At 52.2% G+C, this 26,015-nt stretch overlaps 1 protein-coding gene across 3 annotated transcripts in view; it reads left to right on the forward strand.

Annotated features, from left to right (window-relative positions):
• The window catches only part of MKI67 (marker of proliferation Ki-67), a 290,198-nt gene that overhangs the window by 21,996 nt on the left and 242,187 nt on the right, over nt 1-26,015 (forward strand). For all 3 annotated transcript variants that reach the window (XM_075348448.1, XM_075348449.1, XM_075348450.1), the window contains exons 5-7: nt 2,466-2,532; nt 2,620-2,650; nt 3,518-4,336. In XM_075348448.1, coding sequence (XP_075204563.1) covers nt 2,466-2,532; nt 2,620-2,650; nt 3,518-4,336 — 917 coding nt within the window. The remainder of the gene's footprint in view (nt 1-2,465; nt 2,533-2,619; nt 2,651-3,517; nt 4,337-26,015) is intronic.

The following is a 26,015-nucleotide window of genomic DNA, read 5'->3' on the forward strand; positions in this document are numbered from 1 at the left end:
GTCCTGCAGGCGGAGGTTGCCTCCATGTAGGGAAGGGCTGTTTTTACAGTCCAAACTTGAGGTATTCATTTACCCACCCAGGGACAGCTTTTGGACGTCCCAATCGTCTGGGTCTCCCAATGGAGCGCCGAAGAAGAAGGGAATTTTGTTACTTACCGTAAATTCCTTTTCTTCTAGCTCCAATTGGGAGACCCAGCACCCGCCCCTGTTTCCTTCGGGATTTTTGGTTTGTTCGGGTACACATGTTGTTCATGTTGAATGGTTTCAGTTCTCCGATGTTCCTTCGGATTGAATTTGTTTAACCAGTTATTGGCTTTCCTCCTTCTTGCTTTTGCACTAAAACTGATCAGCCCGTGATCCCACGGGGGGTGTATAGCCAGAAGGGGAGGGGCCTTACACTTTTTAGTGTAATGCTTTGTGTGGCCTCCGGAGGCAGTAGCTATACACCCAATCGTCTGGGTCTCCCAATTGGAGCTAGAAGAAAAGGAATTTACGGTAAGTAACAAAATTCCCTTCGTTTTGTAGGTATATTTGCCAACACTTAGAAAATCCGCTTTGAGGCCCTCTGCATTCGGGGCATATCCGTACATGAAGTACTTTGAGATGCCCTTAAAGGGAACCTGTCACCACTTTTTTGGCCTAAGCTGCGGCCATCACCCCTGGGCTCTTATATTCCGCATTCTAACATGCTGTATGTAAGAGCCCAGGCCACTGTGTAGAACATAAAAAACACTTCATAATACTCACCTAGAAGGTCACTCCAGTACAAACCAGTCGGATGGGTGGCACTGTTCTCCGCGACTGGCAACTCCCCTTTCGGCCATCTTGCTGTAACTTATTTTGAAGCCGCAGTGCATGGACGCGTCTACGTCATACACCCGCGCCGGCACTGAGATCCTGTGCAGGTGCACTTTGATCTACCATGCTCAGAGCTGATCAAAGTATTGTAGTGCGCCTGCGCAGGACCGGCGAGTATGTATGATGTAGACGCATCATGCACCGCGGCTTCAGAATAAGGAAGACCAAGAAGGACGAAAGAGAAGGCGCGCCGGTCCCGGAGAACGACGCCACCCATCCGACCAGTGTGCACCAGAGCAACCTTCTAGGTGAATATTAAGAAGTGTGTTTTATGTTCTATACAGCGGCCTGGGCTCTTATATACATCATGTTAGAATACGGTATATAAGAGCCATGGGGTGGTGGCTGCAGCTTATAGGCCGAAAAAGTGGTCACAGGTTCCCTTTAATGCACTCCTAGGTTAATTTGTATGTGGCACCTCAAAGCTTGATTTCTTAGCGCTGGCTCATCATGTTACTATATATATATATATATATATATATATATATATATATATATATATATATATATATATATATATATATATATATATAATATTATAATATAGTACTAAGACCTCTCCAGCCATATTAGTTTCAATAGTAAAATTATCCTAAGAGTTTCTCCTTTAACACCCTTAAAGGGATTAACCACACTGGACGTCACCATCATCTGCACGATACGTGATAACTTGCTGATCCCACGGTGTCCCACCCATGGGACCTGCCCCGATCACTAGAAGAAGGCTCTTTTATCCCAGGGAGGTCCCTATGGTGCTCCTGATCCCTGCGCTCAGTTTCCAGCAGCCCCAGAGAGAATGAAGTGGTGGTCGGGCATCCAGCCTGCCTTATCTAGTAGCAGCGATAAAAACTGTGTCCTGCCAATTTAGTGCAGGTCACCACTGTCAGCAAGTTATCAACTCATGCAGATGGCGACTTGTTCTCACCTGACAACCCCTTTAACACTGTGGATATACAGTATATAGAGCGGGATCAGAAAGCGAGCTGGTTCCACATAGGACAGAGGCCAACTGCGTTACATACTGTAAATCAATGGCATGTGATTCTGCCCAGGCATTTCATTGGTCGTCCACTTTCCTTCTTTTTCAATATAATAATAATAATCTTTATATAGCATTAACATGTTACACAGCGCTTTACATACATCAGCAACACTGTCCCGGCTCACAATCTAGAGTCCCTATTTGTATGTCTTTGGAGGCTGGGAGGGAACCGGGGAACCCGGAGGAAACCCACGCAAACACCGGGAGAACATACAAACTCCTTACAGATGTTGTCCTGGGGGATTTGACCCCAGCGCTGCAAGACGGCAGTGCTAACCACTGAGCCACCAGGCTGCCCAATCTTTCAATGACAACACATAACTTGTCTGCGTCCTCACATGATCATACAATGGCCTTATTGTCTGTTAGATTGTGTCAGGAATTATAGACATAATACAACAGTAACATAGGCGTATATTATGCTGTTCCAGTTAGCAAGATGCTAATTTTGTCGAGGACTTGCAGCCACAATAAGGGCAAGAAACTACGTGCTCTATACCGTCCTGGAATTTTTTTCCTGGCGTACAACAATAATAATATTTATAATGATGTACTATATTAACAGATTTGATAAACCTTCTACACAACAAGGAAAACGACGATCAACAGGACTTGATTCTGAAACCTTTAAGGTAAATCTATTGATAGTGAGTTTTACATTGCATTTGATTGACTTGTGAAATCCTAATATTTTTTTTTTATTTTTTTTTTTACCCAAGGTGTTTGCAAGTAATCAACCATCGGACACAAGTATGTATCTCGTACTTTTTTTTCTTTACTTTTTATAAAAGTTCTGCGGCTTGTGACCGTGTAGAAGATATTGTTCCTAGGAGCCGTGCGTCCATGGGAGAATATCTGTAGTAAGGCCGAATTACTGACCTACAATCTATACAAGACTGTACTATGGTCGTGTGCATGAGATGCCTAAAATTGTTTAAAGGGAACCTGTCACCACTTTTTCGGCCTATAAGCTGCGGCCACCACCACCGGGCTCTTATATACAGCATTCTAACATGCTGTATATAAGAGCCCAGGCCGGGGGTATAACATAAAAAACACTTTATAATACTTAACAGTTGCGCGGTGTGCCTAATGGGCGTCTCCGGTGCCGGAGCCTCCTCTCTCGGCCATCTTCGTCCTCTTTCTGAAGCCTGTGTGCATGACGCATCTACATCATCTACACTCGCCGGTCCTGCGCAGGCGCACTACAATGCTTTGATCTGCCCTGCTCAGGACCTGTATGCCGGCGAGTGTGGATGATGATGGATCCGTCATGCACCGTGGCTACAGAAGGAGTACAAAGATGGCCAAAAGAGGCGGCGCCGGACAACGGAGACGCCCATTAGGCCTACCGCGCAGCCGTTGGGTAAGTATTATAAAGTGTTTATGTTATACCCCCGGCCTGGGCTCTTATATACAGTATGTTAGAATTCTGTATATAAGAGCCCGGTGGTGATGGCCGCAGCTTATAGGCCCCAAAACTGGTGACAGGTTCCCTTTAATATGGCCACATAATTTGATGATTGCTTCTAAAAATCCCGCAGGTTATATTTTAAATTGTACATTTGAATATTGTGCACAAATTTGATGATTTTTTTTCATATTTTCCTCTTTCAGATGAAACTGTTCGGATTGAAACGCTATCCAATAAAACAACACAGCGCAAATCTGAAGGCAATATCACCAAAACTACTCACTCGAGGCGCTCGCTGCAGATTTCTTCTTCCTCATCCGCAACAAATGACTTATCACCTTTTGGCCAATTGTACGAAATGCTTAAAAGTAAAGTGGAAGAAAATGGAAAAACACCTGTGAAAGATAAAAGCAGCTCTCCCAAAAATGTGGCCCTGAAAAGAAGTCTTCATGGTCAAGACTTCTCCCAGTCTCCCATTGTTCCAAAGCGTTCTTCTAGAAGCCAGTCCAGCGACAGCCCGATGAACCGTCCCAAAGAAGTCGCTGTGGAGCCTCGATCGGCTTCTGCCGGAAGAGTCAGGGAGGCCTCGAGGAGCCCATCAAGAAGCCCCAAAACATCTACCGAAGACTTGAAGAAATCTTTACAAGAGGCGAGACAAGAACCTGACCAAACGACACGGAGACGCTCTAAACGCGATTCTCAGCCAGTGCCTCAGGAGAAAGTGGATCCCATTGTAAATGGTTATGAAGAGAAACGCTCTCCCAGAAGATCTACAAGTGCTGAAGAAAGCAAATCAGTATCTCCGGTACCGTCTACCCCTAATAACGCCAAAACAGCGGACTCTCCCACTCCTCGACGGCGAAGCAATCAGTCTGCCGCAACTATACAGCCAGTAGTAAAGACCCCAGACCGCTCTCCTCAAGGTAAATCTCCTGCCCAAGAAAGGCGAAGCCAGACTCCAGAAAAATCACCAAAAGGAACTCCAGGTGCAGCTTCTGCGACCAAGGGCAAGACAAGCGAAGGTATGCGGCAAATTTTTTTTTTTTTAACTTGTTGCATATTGTCCGTTAACTATTTACACACTTAACTGAAACCTGGTAGGTCCAAACACTTATTAGAAGTTTTCCTATAACATCCCTTTTTTATTTTACACTACAAGACATCAAATTAGAGCTTATGGTGGTGTCAAAAGTCAGTTACTCAGGGTTAAAAAAAATAATTTTTTTTTCTTCGGCGCTCCATTGGGAGACCCAGACGATTGGGTGTATAGTACTGCCTCCGGAGGCCACACAAAGCATTACACTAAAAAGTGTAAGGCCCCTCCCCTTCTGGCTATACACCCCCAGTGGGATCACTGGCTCACCAGTTTTCTGCTTTGTGCGAAGGAGGTCAGACATCCACGCATAGCTCCACTGTTTAGTCAGCAGCAGCTGCTGACTATGTCGGATGGAAGAAAAGAGGGCCCATACTAGGGCCCCCAGCATGCTCCCTTCTCACCCCACTTTATGTCGGCGGTGTTTGTTAAGGTTGAGGTACCCATTGTGGACAGGGACGGTGTTGCAGTTTCGGCTGATAGATTGTCATGGGATAGTGACTTGCAGTCCAGACAGGCCATGGGCAATCTTGATCATTGCTCCCTGGCCACCCTCATTTGGAACAAAATCAGTGCTCCGGGGGGGGTCCCAGGCATTCCAGGGTGAAGGCTCTGACACGGACGACAGTCCCAGACAGCCTAAGCGAGCTCGCTGGGAGCGGCACTCGGCCTCATCACTAGTCAGGGTCACAGCAGAGGACTCTCTGTATGATGAGGCAGACGTAGCTGATCAGGACTTTGATCCTGACACCGCTCTCAATCCGGATACACCGGATGGTGACGCCATGGTGAATGATCTTATAGCGTCCAGCAATGGCATGTTGGATATCTCTCCCCCAGCTCCTTCAGTGGAGGAGTCAGCTTCCCAGCAGGAGAAATCCCATTTCAGTATCTCAAGCGTACATTGAGTACTTTTCTGGCCACGCTGACTTCAGAGAAGCAGTTCAGAATCACCACGCTTACCAGATAAGCGTTTCTCCAAATGTATTAAGGATACATGTTATCCCTTTCCCCCTGACGTGGTCAGGCGCTGGACCCAGGGTCCAAAGGTGGATCCCCCAATCCCCAGGCTTGCGGCTAGATCCATAGTTGCAGTGGAGATGGGACTTCACTTAAAGATGCCATTGACAGACAGATGGACCTCTGGTTGAAATCTGTCTATGAAGCTATCGGCGTGTCGGTTGCTCCGGCATTCGCAGCCGTATGGGCACTCTAAGCTATGTCAGCTGGTCTTGCGCAGCTGGTCTTGAGCACAGGTACATCTGTGCCGCAGGTAGCGTCCTTATCCTCGCAATGTCTGCATTGCGACTTACCCTATTAATGCTGTCCGAGAGAGACAGTCGAGGTTTCGGTCCTTCCCAGGCTCGGGCAGGTCCAAATTGTCCTAGTCCAAAAGGGCTCAAAAGGCTCAGAGGGGCTCAGATTCCAGGCGGGCTCAATCACGCCCAAGGAAGGCAGCCAGAGGAACCACTTCCAAGGCGGTCTCCTCATGACTTTAAGCGCTCTCTCTCCGCATCCGCGGTTGGTGGCAGACTCTCTCGCCTTGGCGACATTTAGCTGCCACAGGTCACAGACCGGTGGGTGAGAGACATTGTGTCTCACGTGTACAGGATAGAGTTCTGTTCTCGGCCTCCGGCTCGATTCTTCAGAACTTCCCCACCTACCCACCGAGCCGATGCTCTTCTGCAGGCAGAAGGAGTGGTAATTCCTGTTCCTCTTCAGGAACAAGACACGGTTTTTCCTCCAATCTGATTGTGGGGGACCTAAAACTGCTCAACAAGCACGTGAAGGCCAGGCGGTTCCGGATGGCATCCCTCCGCTCCGTCATTGCCTCAATGTCTCAAGGAGATTTCCTAGCATCAATAGACATCAGGATGCTTATCTCCACGTGCCGATTGCTCCAGAGCACCAACGTTTGCTACGTTTCGTTATTGAAGACGAGCATCTTCAGTTCGTAACCCTGCCCTTCGGTCTGGCGACAGCCCTACGGGTTTTCACCAAGTTCAGGGCAGCAGTGGGAGCAGTCCTGCACTCTCAGGGTCACTCGGTGATCCTTCCTTGGACGGTCGACTTGTCAAGGCACCCTCTCAAGAGGCATGCCAACACAGCCTGAGCGTAGCGCTGGAGACTCTCCAGAGTTTCGGGTGGATCATCAACTTCTCAAGGTTAAATCTGACACCGACCCAATCGCTGACATATCTGGGCATGGAGTGTCACGCTCCCTCAGCGATAGTGAAGCTTCCGCTGGACAAACAGCGTTCACTACAGACGGGGGTGCAGTCTCTCCTTCACGGCCAGTCACACCCCTTAACACGCCTCATGCAGAGGCAGTCACTTTCGCGCAGTTTCATCTGCGTCCACTCCAATGTGGCATTCTTTGCCAATGGGATGGGAAGTCGACGTCCCTAGAAGGAACGTCCCCCTTCTCAGACGGTCAAGGACTCTCTTCAGAGGAGTCCATCCTTCATGGAAATCTGGGCAGTGTATCTTGCCCTGCAAGCCTTCCAGCCGTGGCTGGAAAGCACACACATCCGAATTCAGTCGGACAACTCCACAGCGGTGGCATACATCTACCACCAAGGCGGAACACGCAGTCGGCAAGCCTCCCAGGAAGTCCGGCGGAGTCTGATGGGGGTGGAAGACAGAGCATCCACCATATCCGCAGTTCACATCCCGGGCGCAGAAAACTGGGAAGCAGACTTCCTCAGTTGCCAGGGTATGGACGCAGGGGAAGGGTATCTTCACCCGGACGGTTTTCAGGAAATCTGTCAACGCTGGGGGATGCTGAACGTCGACCTAATAGCGTCTCGGCACAACAACAAGGTTCCGATTTTCATGGCGCGGTATCACGATCAAAGAGCTCTGGCGGCAGACGCCTTAGTTCAGGTTTGGTCGCAGTTCCAGCTACCTATGTGTTTCCCCCTCTGACACTGCTGCCCAGAGGGCTACGCAACATCAGGTCCGTTTGCCGCCGCGCCATCCTCATCGCCACAGACTGGCCGAGGAGGTCGTAGTCCCCGGATCTGTGGCATCTCACGGTCTGCCAACCGTGGGCACTACCAGCCCGGCCAGACTTACTGTCCCAAGGGCCGTTTTTTCCATCTGAATTCTACGGCCCTGAACCTGACGGTATGGCCTTTCAGTCCTGAATCCTAGCGTCTTCAGGATTATCTCAGGACGTCATTGCCACCATGAGACAGACTAGAAAACCGACGTCTGCCAAGATCTACCACAGGATGTGGAGGATATTCTTCTCTTAATGCTCTGCTCAGGGAGTGTCTCCCTGCCCATTTGCATTCCCTACTTTTCCTTCCTTCCTGCAATTCTGGTTTGGAAAAAGGTTGTCACTCGGCTCCCTTAAAGGACAAGTCTCAGCGCTATCTGTATTCTTCAGAAGCGCCTAGCACCACTTCCTCAGGTACACACGTTCCTGCAGGAGGTTTGTCACATTGTCCCTCTGTACAAACGGCCGTTGGACCCATGGGATCTGAACAGGGTACTAATTGCTCTCCAGAAGCCGCCCTTCGAGCCTCTGAGAGATGTTTCACTCTCGACTTTCCCAGAAAGAGGCCTTTCTGGTAGCGGTCACGTCTCTTAGGAGAGTGTCCGAGCTAGCAGCGCTGTCATCCAAAAGCTTCCTTCCTGGTGTTTCACCAAGGCAAGGCAGTGCTGCGCCCGATTCCGGAGTTCTCCCTAAGGTGGTATCCCCCTTTCATCTCAATCAGGATATCTCCTTACCTTCCTTTTGCCTCATCCATCTCATCGATATGAAATGGATTTGCATTTGTTGGATCTGGTGAGAGCACTCAGAATCTACATTTCCCGCACGGCGCCTCTGCGCCGCTCGGATGCACTCTCTGTGCTTGTCGCTAATCAGCGTAAAGAGTCGCAGGCTTCCAAATCCACCCTGGCTCGATGGATCAAGGAACCAATTCTTGAAGCCTACTGTTCTGCTGGGCTTCCGGTTCCATCAGGGCTGAAAGCCCATTCTACCAGAGCCGTGGGTGCGCCCTAGGCATTACGGCACCAGGCTACGGCTCAGCAGGTGTGCCAGGCAGCTACCTGGTCGAGTCTGCACACTTTCACCAAGCATTGTCAGGTGCATACCTACGCTTAGGCGGATGCCAGCTTAGGTAGAAGAGTCCTGCAGGCGGCGGTTGCCTCCTTGTAGGGAAGGGCTGTTTTACAGCTCTAACATGAGGTATTAATTTACCCACCCAGGGACTGCTTTTGGACGTCCCAATCGTCTGGGTCTCCCAATGGAGCGCCGAAGAAGAAGGGAATTTTGTTACTTACCGTAAATTCCTTTTCTTCTAGCTCCAATTGGGAGACCCAGCACCCGCCCTGTTTCCTTCGGGATTTTTGGTTGTTCGGGTACACATGTTGTTCATGTTGAACGGTTTTCAGTTCTCCGATGTTACTTCGGAGTGAATTTGTTTAAACCAGTTATTGGCTTTCCTCCTTCTTGCTTTAGCACTAAAACTGAGCAAGCCCGTGATCCCACGGGGGTGTATAGCCAGAAGGGGAGGGGCCTTACACTTTTTAGTGTAATGCTTTGTGTGGCCTCCGGAGGCAGTAGCTATACACCCAATCGTCTGGGTCTCCCAATAGGAGCTAGAAGAAAAGGAATTTACGGTAAGTAACAAAATTCCCTTCTTTTGTTTTTTGTAAGCTTTTCACACCCGAGTTTTCTTGGGATGACAAATAACTGGTGTACTCAGTCTGCTTCTTGCTTTTGTAAGGCTATGTACGCATAGTGTTTTCTTCGGCGCTCCATTGGGAGACCCAGACGATTGGGTGTATAGCACTGCCTCCGGAGGCCACACAAAGCATTACACTAAAAAGTGTAAGGCCCCTCCCCTTCTGGCTATACACCCCCAGTGGGATCACTGGCTCACCAGTTTTCTGCTTTGTGCGAAGGAGGTCAGACATCCACGCATAGCTCCACTGTTTAGTCAGCAGCAGCTGCTGACTATGTCGGATGGAAGAAAAGAGGGCCCATACTAGGGCCCCCAGCATGCTCCCTTCTCACCCCACTTTTGTCGGGTGTTTGTTAAGGTTGAGGTACCCAGGTACCCACTCCATAGGCTGGAGCCCACATGCTGTTTTCCTTCCCCATCCCCCCTCAGCGGCCTAGTTTTCGTTTCGTTCCCGCCTCCAGCCCTGCCAGTCAGGGGTGAGGCGGGACGCTGTACAGACAGTCAGCGCCGAGGGCTGGAGTCTGCTTTGCATTCTCCAGCCCCCTTCACTGGACACAGTGGGACGCCAGTTTCCCGCTCTTGTCTGGGGCACGCCCACGGCCCGCCCCTCGTCACACGAGCTGGAGAAGGACGCCGGCAGCCATTCCTGTACGCAGTCCGAGCTGGGGAACGGAGACATGCTCTGGGCAACCACTCACAGGGCTCTGGCGACTACACACCCGCGTTATAGGCGGGCGGTAAGCAGCACCTGAAGTGCTGACCCCACTAAATACCGAAGTGTCAATTTGTATTTTATGCTTGTATGCTATACACTGCACTGTACGGTCCCTATCTTTGGCTATATGCCCTCCTAGATGGCGAGATAACAGCAGCAAAAAAGCAAGGGTGCTAAGGCACAGGCTTTATAGGCTGCTTGTATTGCATGTGCTGAAGTGTTCATTTGTACTTATGCTTGTATGCTATACATTGCACTGTACGGTCGCTATTCTTGGCTATATTCTCCTAGATGGCTGGACAACAGCAGCAAAAAAGCAAGGGTGCCAAGGCACAGGCTTTATAGGCTGCTTGTATTGCATGTGCTGAAGTGTTCATTTGTACTTATGCTTGTATGCTATACATTGCACTGTACGGTCGCTACTCTTGGCTATATTCTCCTAGATGGCTGGACAACAGCAGCAAAAAAAAGCAAGGGTGCCAAGGCACAGGCTTTCTCTGCTGCTTGTATTGCATGTGCTGAAGTGTTTATGCTTGTATGCTATACATTGCATAGATGGATAGAATACAGCAGCAAAAAAGCAACACAGGCTTTCTATGCTGCTTTTCCTGCATGTGATACTGTTCCACCGGCAGGTTCCACTGACCCCCATTGTGTGCAATGCTCCCCTGTAGCACTTGGTCAGCCGGGGTCTCTACTAGAGGTGGCCAAAGGAACCACCTGTGAACCCTGTCCAGGGACAGGGACGGAGTTGCAGTTTCGGCTGATAGATTGTCATGGGATAGAGACTTTGCAGTCCAGACAGGCCATGGGCAATCTTGATTAATGCTCCCTGGCCTCCCTCATTTGGAACATAATCAGTGCTCCGGGGGGGGGTCCCAGGCATTCCAGGGTGAAGGCTCTGACACGGACGGCAGTCCCAGACAGCCTAAGCTAGCTCGCTGGGTGCGGCACTCGGCCTCATCACTGGTCAAGGTCCCAGCGGGAGGACTCTCTGTATGATGAGGCAGACGTAGCTGATCAGGGCTTTGGTCCTGACACCGCTCTCAATCCGGATACACCGGATGGTGACGCCATAGTGAATGATCTTATAGCGTCCATCAATGGAATGTTGGATATTGCTCCCTCAGCTCCCCCAGTGGAGGAGTCAGCTTTACAGCAGGAGAAATCCTTTTTCAGTATCTCAAGCGTATATTGAGTACTTTTCTGGCCACGCTGACTTCAGAGAAGCAGTTCAGAAACACCACGCTTACCAGATAAGCGTTTTCTCCAAACGTATTAAGGATACACGTTATCCCTTCCCCCTGACGTGGTAAAGCGCTGGACCTAGGGTCCAAAGGTGGATCCCCCAATCTCCAGGCTTGCTGCTAGATCCATAGTTGCAGTGGAGATGGGACGTCACTTAAAGATGCCATTGACAGACAGATGGACCTCTGGTTGAAATCTGTCTGTGAAGCTATCAGCGTGTCGGTTGCTCCGGCATTCGCAGCCGTATGGGCACTCTAAGCTATTTCAGCTGGTCTTGCGCAGCTGGTCTTGAGCACATGTACATCTGTGCCGCAGGTGGTGTCCTTAACCTCGCAATGTCTGCATTGCGACTTACCCTAGTAAAGCTGTCCTGGGGGGACAGTCGAGGTTTCGGTCCTTCCCAGGCTCGGGCAGGTCCCAATTGTCCTCGTCCAAAAGGGCTCAAAAGGCTCAGAGGGGCTCAAATTCCGGCCGGGCTCAATCACGCCCAAGGAAGGCGGCAGGAGGAACCGCTACCAAGGCGGTCTCCTCATGACTTCAGCTCTCTCTCTCCGCATCCGCGGTTGGTGGCAGACTCTCCCGCTTGGCGACATTTAGCTGCCGCAGGTCACAGACCGGTGGGTGAGAGACATTGTGTCTCACGTGTACATTCCCCCACCCCCACCGAGCCGATGCTCTTCTGCAGGCAGAAGGAGTGGTAATCCCTGTTCCTCTTCAGGAACAAGACACAGTTTTTTCCTCCAATCTGATTGTGGGGGACCTAAAACTGCTCACCAAGCACGTGAAGGCCAGGCGGTTCCGGATGTAACCCTCCGCTCCGTCATTGCCTCAATGTCTCAAGGAGATTTCCTAGCATCAATAGATATCAGGATGCTTATCTCCACGTGCCGATTGCTCCAGAGCACCAGCGTTTGCTACGTTTCGTTATTGAAGACGAGCATCTTCAGTGCGTAGCCCTGCCCTTCGGTCTGGCGACAGCCCTACGGGTTTTCACCAAGTTCAGGGCAGCAGTGGGAGCAGTCCTGCACTATCAGGGTCACTCTGTGATCCTTACTGGGACGATCCACTTGTCAAGGCACCCTCTCAAGAGGCATGCCAACACAGCCTGAACGGGGCGCTGGAGACTCTCCAGAGTTTCGGGTGGTTCATCAACTTTTCAAGGTTACATCGGGCACCGACCCAATCGCTGACATATCTGGGCATGGAGTTTCACACTCCCTCAGCGATAGTGAAGCTTCCGCTGGACAAGCAGCGTTCACTACAGACGGGGGTGCAGTCTCTCCTTCAAGGCCAGTCACACCCCTTAAGACGCCTCATGCTGAGGCAGTCACTTTCGCGCAGTTTCATCTGCGTCCACTTCAATGGGACATGCTTTGCCAATGGGTTGGGGAGTCGACGTCCCTAGACAGGAACGTCTCCCTTCTCAGACGGTCAAGGACTCTCTTCAGAGGAGTCCATCCTTCAGATCAATGTTCTGGAAATCTGGGCAGTGTATCTTGCCCTGCAAGCCTTCCAGCAGTGGCTGGAAGGAAAACAGATCCGAATTCAGTCGGACAATTCCACAGCGGTGGCAGACATCGCCCACCAAGGCGGAACACGCATCGCCAAGCCTACCAGGCAATCCGGCGGATTCTGACGTGGGTGGAGGACAGAGCATCCACCATATCCGCAGTTCACATCCCGGGCGTAGAAGGCCTCTGCACCCAGAATGGTGTCAGGAAATCTGTAGCAGCTGGGGGATGCCGGACGTCGACCTAATGGCGTCTCGGCACAACAACAAGGTCCCGATTTTCATGGCGCGGTCTCACGAGCAAAGAGCTCTGGCGGCAGGCGCCCTAGTTCAGGATTGGTCGCAGTTCCAGCTACCCTATGTGTTTCCACCTCTGGCACTGTTGCCCAGAGTGCTACGCAAGCTCAGCTCCGCTTGCCGCCGCGCCATCCTCGTCGTCCCAGACTGGCCGAGGAGGTCGTGGTTCCCGGATCTGTGGCATCTCACGGTCGGCCAACCGTGGACACTCTCAGACCGGCCAGACTTACTGTCCCAAGGGCCGTTTTTTTTCCACTGAATTCTACGGCCCTGATCCTGACTGTATGGCCATCGAGTCCGAGATCCTAGCGTCTTCAGGGTTATCTCAAGACGTCATTGCCACCATGAGACGGGCTAGGAAGCCGACGTCTGCCAAGATCTACCACAAGACGTGGAAGTTATTCTTATCTTGGTGCTCTGCTTCGGGAGTGTATCCCTGGCCATTTGCATCGTCTCTTTTTTCCTCCCTTCCTGCATCTGGATTGGGAAAAGGTTTGTCGCTCGGCTCCCTTAAAGGACAAGTCGCAGCGCTGTCTGTATTCTTTCAGAAGCGCCTAGTACGACTTCCTCAGGTACGCACGTTCCTGCAGGGGGGTTATCACATTGTCCCTCCGTACAAGAGGCCGTTAGACCCATGGGATCTGCACAGGGTAGTAATTGCTCTCCAGGAGCCGCCCTTCGAGCCTCTGAGGGATGTTTTCACTTTCTCGACTTTCACAGAAAGTGGCCTTTCTGGTAGCGGTCACGTCTCTTCGGAGAGTGTCCGAACTAGCAGCGCGGTCATCCAAAGCTCCCTTCCTGGTGTTCACCAAGATAAGGTAGTGCTGCGTCCGATCCCAGAGTTTCTCCCTAAGGTGGTATCCCCTTTTTCTCACAATCAGGATATCTCCTTACCTTCCTTTTATCCATTTCATCGATATGTAATGGCTTTGCATTGTTGGATCTGGTGTAGAGCACCCAGAATCTACATTCCCGCACGGCGCCCCTGCGCCGCTCGGATGCACTCTTTGTTCTTGTCACTGGTCAGCGCAAGGGATCGCAGGCTGCAAAATCCACCCTGGCTCGATGGATCAAGGAACCAATTCTTGAAGCCTACCGTTCTGCGGGGCCTCCGGTTCCATCAGGGCTGAAGGCCCATTCTACCAGAGCCGTGGGTGCGTCCTGGGCATTACGACACCAGGCTACGGCTCAACAGGTGTGCCAGGCAGCTACCTGGTCGAGTCTGCACGCTTTCACCAATCATTATCAGGTGCATACCTATGCTTCGGCGGACACCAGCATAGGTAGAAGAGTCCTGCAGGCGGCAGTTGCCTCCCCGTAGGGGAGGGCTGTCTTTGCAGCTCTAACATGAGGTATTTCTTTACCCACCCAGGGACAGCTTTTGGACGTCCCAATCGTCTGGGTCTCCCAATGGAGCGCCGAAGAAGAAGGGAATTTTGTTACTTACCGTAAATTCCTTTTCTTCTAGCTCCTATTGGGAGACCCAGCACCCGCCCTGTTGTCCTTCGGGATTTTTGGGTTGTTTTTCGGGTACACATGTTGTTCATGTTGAACGGTTTTCAGTTCTCCGATGTTACTTCGGAGTGAATTTGTTTAAACCAGTTATTGGCTTTCCTCCTTCTTGCTTTTGCACTAAAACTGGTGAGCCAGTGATCCCACTGGGGGTGTATAGCCAGAAGGGGAGGGGCCTTACACTTTTTAGTGTAATGCTTTGTGTGGCCTCCGGAGGCAGTGCTATACACCCAATCGTCTGGGTCTCCCAATAGGAGCTAGAAGAAAAGGAATTTACGGTAAGTAACAAAATTCCCTTCTTTCATGGCGTTTTTTGCGTGTTTTACGAGTGTTTGATCAGAAAACTGCCTGACTTTGCTTCCCCAGCAAAGTCTAGGAGTTTTCATTTTTCTTTGTCGCTCCATTGGGAGACCCAGACAATTGGGTGTATAGCTACTGCCTCCGGAGGACACACAAAGTATTACACTTAAAAGTGTAAAGCCCCTCCCCTCTGCTATACACCCTCCCGTGCATCACGGGCTCCTCAGTTTTTAAGCTTTGTGCGAAGGAGGCACACATGCAAGCATAGCTCCACAACTTAGTCAGCAGCAGCTGCTGACTATTTCGGATGGAAGAAAAGTGGGCCCATATAGGGCCCCCAGCATGCTCCCTTCTCACCTCACTCTGGTCGGCGGTGTTGTTAAGGTTGAGGTACCCATTGCGGGTACGGAGGCTGGAGCCCACATGCTGTTTTCCTTCCCCATCCCTGCAGGGCTCTGGGTGAAGTGGGATCCATAATCGGTCTCTAGACACTGGGACCGTGCTCCCTCCGCAGCCCCTGGGAATCTGCTGGACAGGAGCTGAGTATCGTCAGGGACATGGCCCTGCTACTGCGAGGTACTCTGTATCCCCTTGGGGACGGCGCATGGCGCGCTTGTGTCGTACACGCTGCAGCACTGCTGGGCGTGTTAGTGCGCCGGGACCGCGCTTGTGGCCGGCTGCGCTTACACTCTAGTCTCCGGCTTCTGCCTAGTACCGCATATTCCAGGTGCTCTGGGTCCCCGTTGGGACGGCGCATAAAGCACCTTGGGCACAGACGCTGCAGCGACTGCGGCGTGCGTGTGGGTCCGGGACTACCGCGCCGACCGTGCACTGCCGGTCGGCCGCGATTTCAACTTTCTTTGTCGCTCCTAATTGGGAGACCCAGACAATTGGGTGTATAGCTATGCCTCCGGAGGCCACACAAAGTATTACACTAAAAGTGTTAAGCCCCTCCCCTTCAGCCTATACACCCCCCGTACTGCTACGGGCTCATCAGTTTTTATGCTTTGTGCGAAGGAGGTCAGACATCCACGCATAGCTCCACAGCTTAGTCAGCAGCAGCTGCTGACTATGTCGGATGGAAGAAAAGAGGGCCCATAACAGGGCCCCCAGCATGCTCCCTTCTCACCCCACTTTTGTCGGCGGTGTTAAGGTTGAGGTATCCATTGCGGGTACGCAGGCTGGAGCCCACATGCTGCTTTCCTTCCCCATCCCTCAATTAGGGCTCTGGGTGAAGTGGGATCCCATCGGTCTCCAGGCACAGGAGACCGTGCTCCATCCACAGCTCCTGAGGACCCTGCTGGATAGGAGCCGAGTATCGTTCAGGGACATGGCCCTGCTACTTGGAGGTACTCTGTGTCCCCGTGGGGACTGCGCACAGCAACACTCCAGCATTGCTGGGTGTGCTAGTGCACCGGGGACAGCAGCGCTGGCTGCATGTGTGCCACTATACACTCAGCGTCGCTGAGTGTATTTGTGTAGGGGGACTGCCGCGCTGACCGCCGCTGCCATGGTTATGCCTGCGGCGTGGCTGGGACTGTTAGTGCGCCGGGGACTTCCGCGCCGACCGCGCTTATACGGCGGCCGCGCTTATAACTATAGTCCCCGGCTTCTGCGGCCTAGTCTCATTCTTTTCCCGCCCCCAGCCCTGCCAGTCAGGGGGAAGGGCGGGACGCTGTACAGGTCGGCAGCACTGAGGGCTGGAGCATGCTTTGCATACTCCACCCCCCCTCACTCTGCACAGTGGGGCACCAGTTCCCGCACTTTTCTGGGTCATGCCTACGGCTCCCTCCTCTCCCCAGGACGCTGGCAGCCATTCCTCTCAGCTCTGCTAACGCTGGAGAGGAGAGACAAGCTCAGGGAGACCCAGGCAGGAATTCTGGTGCCCACACAAACGCTTTGCGCAGGCGGTAAGCAGCACCGGTGGTGCTGGCCCCACTAGTGCAGAAGTGTATTTATAGTTTATATGATTATAGTCTATACTTTACACTGTAGGGTGCACTGTTGATTTGTGGCTATTTACCCTCCTGTATTGCTCAGAGGAGACAACAGCATGTCGTCCACAAATAGCAAGGGTGCCATGGCACAGACTTACTATGCTGCCTGTGCAGCATGTACGGCTATACTGCCGGCAGGTTCCACTGACCCTCAGGAGAACCACCTGTTAACACTGTCCAGGTGACAGGGACGGAGTTTGCAGTTTTTACTGAAAGACTTTCTGAGACTATGGCTAAGATATTAGAAGCCTTGCAGTCCAGGCCGGGCATCTCAAGCCAGGGGCACTGTGGAATCATTGCCCCCTGGTCCCCCCTCAGTTGGAACAGCAATGTCCTCCCGGGGTGTCTCATGGATCCCAGGGTGAGGTCTCTGACACGGACCGCAGCCCCAGACCGACTAAGCGAGCTCGCTATGAAATTCCCTCGACATCATCACAATGTTCAGGGTCTCAGCGAGAGGACTCTCTGTATGATGAAGCGGAGGTAGCTGATCAGGATTCTGATCCTGAAGCCGCTCTCAACCTTGATACTCCTGATGGGGACGCCATAGTGAATGATCTTATTGCGTCCATCAATGAAATGTTGGATATTTCTCCCTCAGCTCCTCCAGTGAAGGAGTCAGCTTCTCAGCAGGAGAAATTCCGTTTCAGGTTTCCCAAGCGTACAGAGTATGTTTCTGGACCACTCTGACTTCAGAGAGGCAGTCCAGAAACACCGAGCTTGTCCAGATAAGCGTTTTTCCAAGCGCCTTAAGGATACACGTTACCCTTTCCCCCCTGACGTGGTCAAGGGCTGGACTCAGTGTCCCAAGGTGGATCCTCCAATCTCCAGACTGGCGGCTAGATCCATAGTTGCAGTGGAAGATGGAGCTTCACTCAAGGATGCCACTGACAGACAGATGGAGCTCTGGTTGAAATCCATCTATGAAGCTATCGGCGCGTCTTTTGCTCCAGCATTCGCAGCCGTATGGGCACTCCAAGCTATCTCAGCTGGTCAGGCGCAAATTGACGCACTCACGTACGTCTGCGCCGCAGGTGGCGTCCATAACCTCTCAAACGTCGGCATTTGCGTCCTACGCTATTAATGCTGTCCTGGAATCTGCGACCCGTACGGCGGTTGCAGCCGCCAATTCGGTGGTAATACGCAGGGCCTTGTGGCTGCGGGAATGGAAGGCAGATTCGGCTTCCAAAAAGTGCTTAACTGGATTGCCATTTTCTGGCGACCGTTTGTTTGGTGAGAGATTAGATGAAATCATCAAACAATCCAAGGGAAAGGAAACATCCTTACCCCAAGCCAAACCAAAAACACCCCAACAGAGGAGGGGACAGTCGAGGTTTCGGTCCTTTCGGGGTGCGGGCAGGTCACAATTCTCCCTCGTCCAAAAGGCCTCAGAAGGATCAGAGGAACGCCGACGCATGGCGGTCCTAAATCACGCCCTAAAAAGACCGCCGGAGGTGCCGCTACCAAGGCGGCTTCCTCATGACTTACGGCCTCCTCACACCGCATCCTCGGTCGGTGGCAGGCTCTCCCGCTTTTGCGACACCTGGCTGCCACAAGTAAAAGGACCGTTGGGTGAGAGACATTTTGTCTCACGGTTACAGGATAGAGTTCAGCTCTCGTCCTCCGACTCGATTCTTCAGAACATCTCCGCCTCCCGAGCGAGCCGAGGCTCTTCTGCAGGCGGTGGGCATTCTGAAGGCAGAAGGAGTGGTGGTCCCGGTTCCTCTTCAGCAACAGGGTCACGGTTTCTACTCCAACCTGTTTGTGGTTCCAAAGAAGGACGGGTCCTTCCGTCCTGTTTTGGACCTAAAACTGCTCAACAAACACGTAAGGACCAGGCGGTTCCGGATGGAATCCCTCCGCTCCGTCATCGCCTCAATGTCCCAAGGAGATTTCCTAGCATCGATCGATATCAAGGATGCTTATCTCCACGTACCAATTGCTCCAGAGCATCAGCGCTTCTTGCGCTTCGCCATAGGAGACGAACACCTTCAGTTCGCGGCACTGCCGTTCGGCCTGGCGACAGCCCCAAGGGTTGTCACCAAGGTCATGGCTACAGTAGTTGCGGTCCTCCACTCTCAGGGTCACTCAGTGATACCTTACTTAGACGATCTGCTGGTCAAGGCACCCTCTCAAGAGGCATGCCAACACAGCCTCAACGTTACTCTGGAAAATTGATGATCCACCCGAAACTCTGGAGAATCTCCAAAGTCAAATCTGACACCGGTCCAATCACTGACATATCTTGGCATGGAGTTTCATACTCTTCCAGCGATAGTGAAGCTTCCGCTGGACAAACAGCGTTCACTACACACAGGGGTACAATCTCTCCTTCAAGGTCGGTCACACCCCTTGACGCACCTCATGCACTTCCTGGGGAAGATGGTGGCAGCAATGGAAGCAGTCCCTTTCGCGCAGTTTCACCTGCGTCCTCTTCAATGGGACATCCTACGCAAGTGGGACAGGAGGCCGACGTCCCTAGACAGGAACGTCTCCCTCTCTCAAGCAACCAAAGCTTCCCTTCGGTGGTGGCTTCTTCCCACCTCATTATCGAAAGGGAAATCCTTCCTACCCCCATCCTGGGCGGTGGTCACGACGGACGCGAGCCTGTCAGGGTGGGGAGCAGTTTTTCTCCACCACAGGGCTCAGGGTACGTGGACTCAGCAAGAGTCCTCACTTCAGATCAATGTTCTGGAGATCAGGGCAGTGTATCTTGCCCTAAAAGCGTTCCAGCAGTGGCTGGAAGGCAAGCAGATCCGAATTCAGTCGGACAACTCCACAGCGGTGGCTTACATCAACCACCAAGGTGGGACACGCAGTCGGCAAGCCTTCCAGGAAGTCCGGAGGATTCTACTGTGGGTGGAAGCCACAGCATCCACCATATCCGCAGTTCAGATCCCGGGCGTAGAAAACTGGGAAGCAGACTTTCTCAGTCGCCAGGGCATGGACGCAGGGGAATGGTCCCTTCACCCGGACGTGTTTCAGGAGATCTGTTGCCGCTGGGGGATGCCGGACGTCGACCTAATGGCGTCACGGCACGACAACAAGGTCCCAACATTCATGGCTCGATCTCAAGATCACAGAGCTCTGGCGGCAGACGCCTTAGTTCAGGATTGGTCGCAGTTTCAGCTTCCTTATGTGTTTCTTCCTCTGGCTCTGTTGCCCAGAGTGTTACGCAAGATAAGGGGCCGACTGCCGCCGCGCCATCCTCGTCGCTCCAGACTGGCCGAGGAGGTCGTGGTACCCGGATCTGTGGCATCTCACGGTCGGCCAACCGTGGGCACTGCCAGACCGACCAGATTTGCTGTCTCAAGGGCCGTTTTTCCATCTGAATTCTGCGGCCCTCAACCTGACTGTGTGGCCATTGAGTCCTGGATCCTAGCGTCTTCAGGATTATCTCAAGAGGTCATTGCCACTATGAGACAGGCTAGGAAACCAACGTCCGCCAAGATCTACCACAGGACGTGGAAAATATTCCTGTCGTGGTGCTCTGCTCAGGCGTTTTCTCCCTGGCCATTTGCCTTGCCCACTTTTCATCTCAATCAGGACATCTCCTTACCCTCGTTTTGTCCTCATCCAGTTCACCAATATGAAAAGGATTTGCACTTGTTAGATCTGGTGAGAGCACTCAGACTCTACATTTCTCGTACGGCGCCCCCTGCGCCGCTCCGATGCTCTCTTTGTCCTTGTCGCTGGCCAGCGTAAAGGGACACAAGCTTCCAAATCAACCCTGGCTCGGTGGATCAAGGAACCAATTCTCGAAGCTTACCGTTCCTCGGGGCTTCCGGTTCCCTCAGGACTGAAGGCCCATTCTACCAGGGCCGTGGGAGCGTCCTGGGCCTTGCGACACCAGGCTACGGCTCAGCAGATGTGTCAGGCAACTACCTGGTCGAGCCTGCACACTTTCACGAAACACTATCAGATGCATACCTATGCTTCGGCAGATGCCAGCCTAGGTAGGCGAGTCCTTCAGGCGGCAGTTGCCCACCTGTAGGACGGAGCCGTTACAGCTCTATTATGAGGTATTTTTTACCCACCCAGGGACTGCTTTTGGACGTCCCAATTGTCTGGGTCTCCCAATTAGGAGCGACAAAGAAGGGAATTTTGTTTACTTACCGTAAATTCCTTTTCTTCTAGCTCCAATTGGGAGACCCAGCACCCGCCCCTGTTTTTTGTATACACATGTTGTTCATGTTAAATGGTTTCAGTTCTCCGATATTCCTTCGGATTGAATTTACTTTAAACCAGTTTATAATTTTTTCCTCCTTCTGGCTTTTGCACCAAAACTGATGAGCCCGTAGCAGTACGGGGGGTGTATAGGCTGAAGGGGAGGGGCTTTACACTTTTAGTGTAATACTTTGTGTGGCCTCCGGAGGCATAGCTATACACCCAATTGTCTGGGTCTCCCAATTGGAGCTAGAAGAAAAGGAATTTACGGTAAGTAAACAAAATTCCCTTCTTAATCCCCGGCTTTTGCGGCCTAGTATGGGATTCTCCCGCCCCCAGACCTGCCAGTCAGGGAAAAGGGCGGGACGGTCGGTATGACGCCGACAGTGAGGGCTGTAGTACATTGAGCTGTCCTCCGCCCCCCTCACTACCCACGCTGAGGCACCAGATTCCCGCACTTTTGTGTGAACACGCCCACGCCTCCCTCCTCCTCAGAGAACGCCGTCAGCCATGTTTTTTCAACACCTTCTGGCTGCAGCTGAGGGAGATCCGGGTCAGAGAATCTGAGGGCTACAAGCCACATCCGCAGCCCCTGCCGGAGACGGAGTATCGTCAGGGACACCCTGCAGCTACAGGTACTCTGTGTCCCCGTTGGCACGGTGCCTGAAGCACCTTGGCCTCAGACGCAGCTGGGATTGCGGTGGGCATTCTTTGTCCGGGACTACCGCGCCGACCATGCATGTTTGCCGGCCGCGGTTTTACTTGAGTCCCCGGCTTTTGCGGCCTAGTGGGTTAACACTCCCGCCCCTGAGCCTGCCAGTCAGGGAGAGGGGCGGGAGGGGCGGTAGGTTGCCGACAGTGAGGGCTGGAGCACACCTCGCTGTCCTCCGCCCCCCCGCACTGATCCCTATAGACCACCGGATTCCTGCAGACACCTGCATCATAACGTAGGGAGTGCTGGAGCATACGTTGCTATCCTCCTTCCCCCTCACTGAGCACTGGGGGGCACCAGTTTTTCAAAGGTGGTCTTCCTAGGGTGTTGTCACCCCCTGGGTGCCGCAGTGTATGTGTATATATATATATATATATATATATATATATATATATATATATATATATATATATATATATATATATATATATATATATATATATATATATATATATATATATATATATATATATATATAAAATGTGTCTATCTATGTGATTTCACTGTTCGGCAGCATTATTGTTTTTGGCTGTATACCCTCACTGATTACTCTGCGGACGACAGGCTGTTGTCTGCTCTTAAAGAGTAAGGGTGCCAAAACACTGGCTTATTTTAACCTCTTGTGCGCCTATATTACAGGCACTGCACAGATAACAGCGACAGAGTTTCCATGATGAAAACTTCGCCGGCGTTCCCGGTCCCAAGCGGCAGGGACAGAGTTACAGCTTGCTGAGAAACTCTCTGGGTCATTTTCCCTATCCATGTCTCAGGCTATGGACAAGTGGTCGGCTAAGAGACTAGGAGTTTGCAGTCCAGACCGGTCCCTTAAACAGGCCCCGGGCACTGCGAGATTGCCCCAGGCCTCTATCGGTCTGCGACGAAGCGTGTTCCTGGGTGGCCTCTAGTTATGACGTGGGGTACTCCAGCACGAACCCCAGTCCCAGTCCGGCTAAGCAGCCTTGCTTGGAATCTTCCCCGACTTCTTCAAGGTCTCAGCTTGAGGACCCTCTAGAGGATGGGGCGGAGGTCGCAACCCAGGACTCTGTCCGGACGTGGCTCTAACTGCTTCACAGATACTGTACAGAAGCACACCTTCCCGGACAAGCGTTTTACTAAACGTCTTATAACACATTCTCCTCTGACGTTGTTAACGTTCGGGCTCAGTGTCATAAGGTGCCCTCCAGTCTCTTGACTGGCGGCTAGATCAGCAGTAGCAGTGGCTGACGGGTCCACGCTCAAGAATGCCACGGACAGACAGATAGAACTCCTAATGAGATCCATCTATGAACCCATAGGCGCGTCCGTTGCCCCAGCCTTTGCAGGGGCGGGCACTCCAGGCTATCTCAGCTGCTCTGTCTCAGATTAATGCGGTCTGCTCCGCATTTAGCGTCTTTGACGTCTCAGGCGGTGGTATTTTCATCCTCCGCCGTGCACAGAGAACCTTTCCTGTATGGCGGTCCAGGTCAGGGGAGTGGTCCCCACGTGTCCTAGACCGATGTAAGGGACATTCTGTCTGACGGTCACAGGATAGAGCTCTGTTCTCGTCCTCCGACTCGTTGCTTCAGAGCATCTCCGTCCCCCGAGCGAGCAGATGCATTTCCAAGCGGTGAACACCAGATAGGACGGATCACTCCACCCCGTTCTGGACTTCACACTGCTCAACGGACAGAGAACCTGACGGTTCCGGATGGAATCTCTCCGCTTTGCCATCGCCTTTGATGGCCCAAGGAGGCTTCCTAGCATCAATCGATATCAGGGATGCTTATCTCCACGTGCCGATTGTACCAGAATTTCAGCGCTTACTGCGCTTCGCCATAGGGGACGAACACCTTCAGTTCGTGGCACTAACTCTCGGCCTGGCGACAGCCCACGGGCCTTCACCAAGGTCATGACAACGGTAGTAGCGGTCCTACGCTCTCAGGGACACTCGGTGATCCTTTACTTAGACTATCTGCTGGTCAAGACTCCCTCTCGGGTGGCATGCCAACATAGCCCGAACATTGCTCTAGAGACTCTCCAGAGATTCGGGTGGATCATCAATTTCCCAAAGTCAAGATGGACACCGGCCCAATCACTGACATATCTCAGCATGGAGTTTCATACTCTCTCAGCGATAGTAAAGCTTCCGCTGGACATACAGCGTTCACTACAGACAGGGGTGCAATCGCTCCTTCGAGCCCAGTCACACCCTTTGAGGCGCCTCATACACTTCCTAGAGAAGTTGGTGGCAGCAATGGATGCAGCTCAGTTTGCGCAGATTCATCTACGCCGACTTCAATGGAACTTTCTTCAGCGCTCTATTGGGAGACCCAGACGATTGGGGTATAGCTACTGCCTCCGGAGGCCACACAAAGCACTACACTAAAAAGTGCTAGGCCCCTCCCCTTCTGGCTATACCCCCCCGTGGTATCACGGGTTCTCCAGTTTTCAAGCTTTGTGCGAAGGAGGTCAGACATCCATGCATAGCTCCACAGATTTTAGTCAGCAGTAGCTGCTGACTATTTCGGATGGAAGAAAAGAGGGCCCATATAGGGCCCCCAGCATGCTCCCTTCTCACCCGTTGATGGTGTTGTAAGGTTGAGGTACCTATTGCTGGTACGGAGGCTGGAGCCCACATGCTGCTTTCCTTCCACATCCCCCTGAGGGGCTCTGAGGAAGTGGGATCCTGCCGGCCTCAAAGCTCTGACGCCGGGCTCCATCCACAGACCCATTTGAACCTGCTGGATACGGAGCTGGAGTACCGTTCAGGGACATGGCCCTGCACCATTACAGGTACTCTGTGTCCCCGGACACACAGACACAGCACACTCCAGACTTGCTGGGTGTGCTAGTGCGCCGGGGACAGTAAAGGGTTACAGTCACTGCAGCTTTGCTGAGTGACTTTGTGTATTGGGAACTACCGCGCCGGACGCTCCGGGAGCGGCGGCGCGGCTGGGACTTGTAGTTCGCCGGGGACTGGGCGCCGACCGCGCTTTTACGGCGGCGGCGCTTATAAATCCAGTCCCCGGCTTCTGCGGCCTAGTGCCGCTTCGTTCCCGCCCCCTCCCTGTCACTCAGGGAAGGGGACAGACGCTGAGCAATTAGCAGCGCCGAGGGCTGGAGCCTTATTTACATGCTCCAGCCCTCTCACTGCACACTGTCGGACGCCGGATTCCCGCTCTGACTTGGGGCACGCCCACGGCCCGCCCCTCCTCACACGAGCTGGGGAAGACGCCGGCAGCCATTACTGCAGTACGAGCTCGGACTTTCGGCAACCAGGCAGGACTATGGCGACCATACACCCGCTTATAGGCGGGCGGTAAGCGGCACACATAGTGCTGACCCCAATATATACTGCAGTGTGTACATGTGTATTTTAACTGCATAGGTCGCTATATGCCCGCTTGGAGAGCGACACATCAGCAGCAGGAAAGCAGGTGTGCTAAGGCACATTTGTATTTATGCTTGTATGCTATACATTGCACTGTACAGTCGCTAGTCTTGGCTATATTCTCCTGGAATGGCTAGACTACAGCAGCAGAAAACCAAGGGTGCTGGGGCACAGGTTTTTTTCTATGCTGCTTGTATTGCATGGGCTGCAGTGTGCATTTGTACTTGTGCTTGTATGCTATGCATCGCACTGTATGGTCACTCTTCTGGGCTATATTCCCCTAGATGACTAGTCTACAGCAGCAGAAGAGCAGGGGTGCCAAGGCATAGGCTTCTATGCTGCTTGTATTGCTTGTGCTGCAGTGTTCATTTGTACTTTATGCTTGTATGCTATACATTGCACTGTACGGTCACCATTCTTGGCTATATACTTCTAGATGGCTAGTCGGCAGCGGCAAAAAAGCAACACAGATTTTCAGTGCTGTTTTTTACTACATGGGATGCTATTCATGACACCGTCCCATTGTGTGCATGCTCCCCTGTAGCACTTCGTCTGCCGGGGTCTCTAGCACTTCGTCTGCCGGGGTCTCTACTAGTCGTGGCCAAAGAAACCACCTGTCAACCCTGTCCAAGGACAGGGACGGAGTTGCAGTTTCGACAGATATATTGTCATAAGATAGAGACTTGCAGTCCAGACAGGCCGTGGGCAATCTTCCTGACCAACCTCATTTGGAACGGGGGGGTCCCAGGAGGACTCTCTGTATGATAAGGCAGCTCTCCAGGACTTTGATCCTGACATCGCTCTCAATCCGGATACACCGGATGGTAACGCCATACGGAATGATCCTATAGCGTCCATCAATGGAAGGTTGGATCTTTCTCCCTCAGCTCCCCCAGTGGAGGAGTCAGCTTCACAGCAGGAGAAGTCCCTTTTCAGTATCTCAAACAGATATTGAGTATTTTTCTGGCCACGCTGACTTCAGAGAAGCAGTCCAGAAACACCACGCTTACCAGATAAGCGTTTTCTCCAAACGTTTTTTAAAGATACACGTTATCCTTTTTCCCCTGACGTGGTCAAGCG

Source organism: Anomaloglossus baeobatrachus, chromosome 5, assembly GCF_048569485.1.
Source record: "Anomaloglossus baeobatrachus isolate aAnoBae1 chromosome 5, aAnoBae1.hap1, whole genome shotgun sequence".
Lineage (NCBI taxonomy): Eukaryota > Metazoa > Chordata > Amphibia > Anura > Aromobatidae > Anomaloglossus > Anomaloglossus baeobatrachus.